This window comes from Theobroma cacao, chromosome 7 (assembly GCF_000208745.1).
Source record: "Theobroma cacao cultivar B97-61/B2 chromosome 7, Criollo_cocoa_genome_V2, whole genome shotgun sequence".
In the NCBI taxonomy this organism is placed as follows: Eukaryota; Viridiplantae; Streptophyta; class Magnoliopsida; order Malvales; family Malvaceae; genus Theobroma; species Theobroma cacao.
Window position 1 is genome coordinate 7,675,293 of NC_030856.1, and position 5,256 is coordinate 7,680,548.

General features: G+C 35.6%; 1 protein-coding gene across 1 annotated transcript; it reads left to right on the forward strand.

Annotated features, from left to right (window-relative positions):
- Positions 2,441-4,871, forward strand: LOC18594342 (receptor-like protein 12). The gene is made up of 2 exons (XM_018124312.1): positions 2,441-2,782; positions 3,996-4,871. Exons 1-2 carry the CDS (start codon positions 2,441-2,443, stop codon positions 4,869-4,871), a joined length of 1,218 nt encoding a protein of 405 aa, XP_017979801.1.

Here is a 5,256-nt window from a genome sequence, read left to right on the forward strand (position 1 = left end):
TAGCTAAAAAGTTATATCTTATGGAATGAATTGTCCTTCATAAAGTAATTATTAGAATAATACCTTTATCTAAGAATTGTATCTTGCAACATGCAGAGGTGTTTTAAGGCATAAAGGTACCTTAATGAAAAAGTTGTGTCCTTAAAAAAGATTCACTTGTAAGTCTATATAAAAGACTTGCTGCCAACCATTTTGACACATCAAAAATAAACAAGACAAGCAAAAAATAAGAGCAAGAGCAACGTTATGTTTTGATTAAAATTCAAGAAAAAAACATAAACACTTGAGCTCCCATCATCTTCAGAAAGAGTCCAAATTCCTTATAATCTACTTGCTGCAAAAAGTATACTCTACGTCCAAACAGTTTTGAGACCCTCGAGTCTGTCTAGCCATCTATTCTCGTAAAGTGCAAGACAAAGTTAGATGTTGACTTCATTGTATCCAAAGGCTATTCGCATAATTTTCTTTTGTATACCGAGTGGTGAAGGTGAAATAAGTTGTAAAGATAACGTCTATTAAAGGAAAAGCTTGAAGTCAATTTTCCTAATTCCCTTTGAATTCCAACTAAACCCAACATACAATAATAATTTTAAAACTTATTTTTTGTGCGATTGGAATTCAAAATAACTTCACTAAAAGAGATGGCTACCAACATTGTCAAGTTAGACCACTTTGAAAGATGAAACTTTATTCAGTGGTAGCAAAAGATGTACTTCCTCCTTACAACTCTCAAGGTTGCTTATGTTCTAGGCACACCAAGATCTACCTGACGGTTTACCACCCATGAGGAATATTCAGCACCATATTGATCTAATTCCTGGTGCTAGTTTGCAAAACTTGCCTCATTATAGGATAAGTCCAAAGGAGAGTGAAATTCTCAAAGAGAAAGTAAAGGAATTACTGCGTAAAGGACATATCCAAGAGAGCATGAGTCCATGTGCAATTCCCGCCTTACTAACCCCAAAGAAAGATGGGAGTTGGAGGATATGTGTGGATAGCCAAGCCATCAACAAGATTATTGTTGGATACAAGTTTCCAATTCCTAGGCTAGATGACATGCTTGGTAGGTTACATGAGTCTAAGATGTTTACAAAAATTGATCTTCGTAGTGGATACCACCAGATTTAAATTAAACTTGGGGATGAATGGAAAATAGCTTTCAAAACGAATGAAAAATCATATGAGTGGCTCGTAATGCCATTTGGGTTGACCAATGAGCCTAGTACTTTTATGCGATTGATGAATCAGGTACTGAAACCTTTTATTGGAAAATTTGTTGTGGTTCATTTTGATGATATCTTGATTTATAATCGATCAAAAGAAAAGCATCTTTTGCATTTGCTCGAGGTATTAACGTTCTTACAGGAAAATAAGTTGTATGTGAATTTGAAGAACTACAGCTTCTTAACAAATAAGCTATTATTCCTAGGCTACATAGTTAGTGCAGATGGAATTCAAGTGGATGAAGAGAAGATTCAAGCTATTAGAGAATGGCCAACCCCAAAAACAACAACAAAAGTCAAAAGTTTTCATGGGTGGGTGACATTTTATGGTCATTTTATCAAAAATTTCAGTAGTATTGCAGCATCTATTACAGAGTGCCTAAAGAATGGGAAGTTTCAATGGAACAAGGAAGCTGCAACTAGTTTTGCGGTGCTAAAGGAGAAGTTAAGTATAACTCCCATTTTAGCATTGCCAGATTTTGATACATTATTTGAAGTTGAATGTGACGTTAGTGGTGTGGGGATAGAAGCTGTTCTTTTACAAAAGAATAAACCAATAGCTTACTTTAATGAAAAGCTTAGTGACGCGAGATGTAAGCGGACCACGTATGATAAAGAATTTTATTCTGTTGTGCATGCTTTGAAGAATTGGGAGCATTATTTGGTCAGGGCAAGAATTTGTTCTGTACTTAGATCATGAGGCATTAAAGTACTTGAATAGCCATAAGCAAATCAATAAAGACATGCATGCCAGGTGGTCTCAGTTTCTCTAGAAGTTTCCTTTTAAGTTGAGGCATAAGGCGAGAGCACAGAATAAAGTAGCAAATACATTGAGTAGACATGCAAATTCGATGATGACTATGTGACAAGAAGTTGCGGGTTTTGATACAATTAGGGAATTATATCATACAGATGAGGATTTTCAAAATACATGGGAAAAGTGTATCACAAATCAGCTCGTTGAGGACTTTTACAATCATGATGGTTTTCTAATGCTAGGTAACTAGTGTTGCATTCCTAAAACTTCATTAAGAGAAAAGTTGATTAGAGACTTGCACGGTGGAGGTCTTGCTGGTCATTTAGGTCGTGATAAGACGATTGTTGCTGTTGGAGAAAGATATTATTGGCCACATTTAAGAAAGGATGTAATAAGATTTGTGCAGCGATGTTACATATGCCAAATCGTAAAAGGACAATACCAAAATACTGGTTTGTATATGCCTTTACCTGTTACAGAAAACATTTGGGAAGATTTATCCATGGATTTTGTGCTTGGATTACCTGGAACACAAAGAGGCATGGATTCTGCTTTTGTTGTTGTTGATAGGTTTTCTAAGATGGCACATTTTATCCCTTGCAAGAAGACTTCAAATGCAAGCAAAATAGCCAAATTATTTTTCAAGGAGGTTGTTCGTCTAAATGGTGTGCCTAAAACCATCACTTCAGATCGAGACAGCAAGTTTCTTGGCCATATTTGGAGGACTGTGTGGAAGATGTTTAATTTATCCTTGAATTATAGTAGCACAGCTCATTTACAAACTAATGGTCAAACTGAATCAGTAAATAAAACCCTTGGTAATTTTATTCGTAGTATTTATGGAGACAGACTAAAGCATTGGGATTTTTCATTGACATAAGCGGAGTTTGCTTATAATAGTGTTGTTCACAATGCCACAAGAAAATTACCAATTTTTATTATGTACACAAAGTCGCCACAACATGCTTTTGACTTGATCAAGTTACCTAAAGTTCCTAGATTTAGTGTAGCTACTGAAAATATGGCTAATCAGTGGCAAGATGTTCAAGCAGAGGTAAAACAAAAATTAGAGCCAGCTAATGCCACATACAAGAGAGCTATAGACCAACATCGCAGAAAATAGATTTTTGAAGTACGAGATCAGGTGATGGTGTTTCTACGAAAGGAAAGGTTTCCAGTGGGAACTTATAGTAAGTTGCAACCTAAGAAGCATGGACCATACCAAATTTTGAAGAAGATTAATGACAATGCATATGTTATGGATATGCCAGACACAATGAGAATTTCTAAGACATTTAATGTGGCGATATTTACCCATTTCATTCATCAGATGAACCCTTATATTTAGATGTACCAGTAAACTCGAGGTCGAGTTTTTCTCAAGTGGAGGGGCATGACATAGATAGTCTAATAATTTAACAAGTAATTTTAATATTTTTCTTATTTACTATTTAGTATTTAGGGTTTTCCTTTTATTTCATTTTACTTGGACGACAAGTAAATATGGGCTTAGGAATTTACGTTTGTACTCCAAGGAAGCCTAAGGTAGAATACTTCCTTATTTTAATTTACTTTATTTGCACTTCAAGTTTAGGTTAAGTAGGATTAGACTATTATAAATAGCACATTTAGGCTTAGTTTTTAGACAACTTAACTTATTTTCTTTGAATTATTGAATAATATTCTATTTTTCTCAAATTTTGAGTGTAAGTTTCTGTGTTGGAAACTTGGTTATCTATCTTAAAGGCTTTGTCAAGTGCAAGCCTTTGTTTTTCACACTAACTTGCTGCGTCACTCTCTCAATCATAAACCTACGGATGAAAGACTTTCATGGCAAAATCCCCGATAACTTTGTTAAGAGTAATATTTTGGCATATCTTGACCTTAGTGACAACCAATTGGAAGGGTTACTACCACGATCCTTAATTAACTATACCTTTTTTAGAATTTTAGATTTGGCAAATAACTAGTTCAGAGATACCTTTCCCCATTGGTTAGGTGTACTTTCAATGCAGCAAGTTCTTATCCTTATGTTTAATAGATTTCATGGTCCCCTGGATGACTCGATAGTTACACCTTCTTTTCAGTCATTGCGAATAATCGATCTCTCTCAAAATGAGTTTAGTGGCCTCTTGCCAACAAATTTCTTCCAAAATCTACATGCTATGAAATTTACCCGAAAAGGTAATCTTGCAGACGTACTCACAAGAATTCGTTATGAAAGTCCAATCGATAAAGACGATCAAACTTCTGTCAATGTGAGATTTAAAAGGTTAGAGATGAAGCTAGAGCTGGCAAAAACATTACTCATTTTCTTTGCCATAGATTTTTCAAACAATCGATTCTTTGGAAAAATCCTTGGGGTTATTGGAGAGCTTTGCTCATTGCGATTGCTCAGCCTCTCTCACAGCATCTTAACCGGTCATATCCCATCATCGTTGGGGAACTTGGTAGTGCTTGAATCATTAGATCTCTCATCAAACAAGCTTGCCAACAGAATTCCTTCCCAAATGACAAACTTGACATTTCTTGAAGTGCTAAATGTTTCGAAAAATAATCTTGCGGGACCCATTCCCCATGGGAAGCAATTTGACACTTTTGATAATGATTCCTTTAGTGGCAACATGGGATTGTGTGGCTTGCCATTGTCAAAGCAATGCGGTAACGATGAGAGATCAAAATCTCCTGCACTAAGGTTTATGGAAGATGAAGGTTCTGCAATAACTTTCATTTGGAAACTTGGAATGATGGGTTACGGATGTGGAGTGGTGCTAGGCTTGAGCACGGGATACGTTGTGTTCACAACTGGAAGACCATGGTGGTTGGTAAGAATGGTTGAGAGAGATTGGCAAAAGAATGTTTCACAGTGGATTGAAAGAAGAAGAAACTAGCACTACATCCAAAATGCTTAGGTGAGTTTTAACTATTTTAAATAAACTAAGCATAATTGTATTTAGTTTCTCATTGCTTTCATAATCTATACCTAGTTTTTCCCATTTTTGTTTCTTTTAATCATAGTGGCATTTTGAACTAAATCCGAGGGAAGATGCACCCCTGCTGCTGTAAGATTTGACTAGAAAGAGCATATGTTCTGGGTTTATTTCCGTGGCAGTGGTTCGAATAATGGGGGTGTTCTTAGTGGATAGCTTGCTTTATTTGTTCGACTTTAATCATATTACTTGTGTTCAAATAATGGGTGTCTTCATTTGTAAACTTGTATTTATGGGCTTTTGTTACTTTTGTGTGACAATATGTCCTATTTTATTTTCAAGTTTG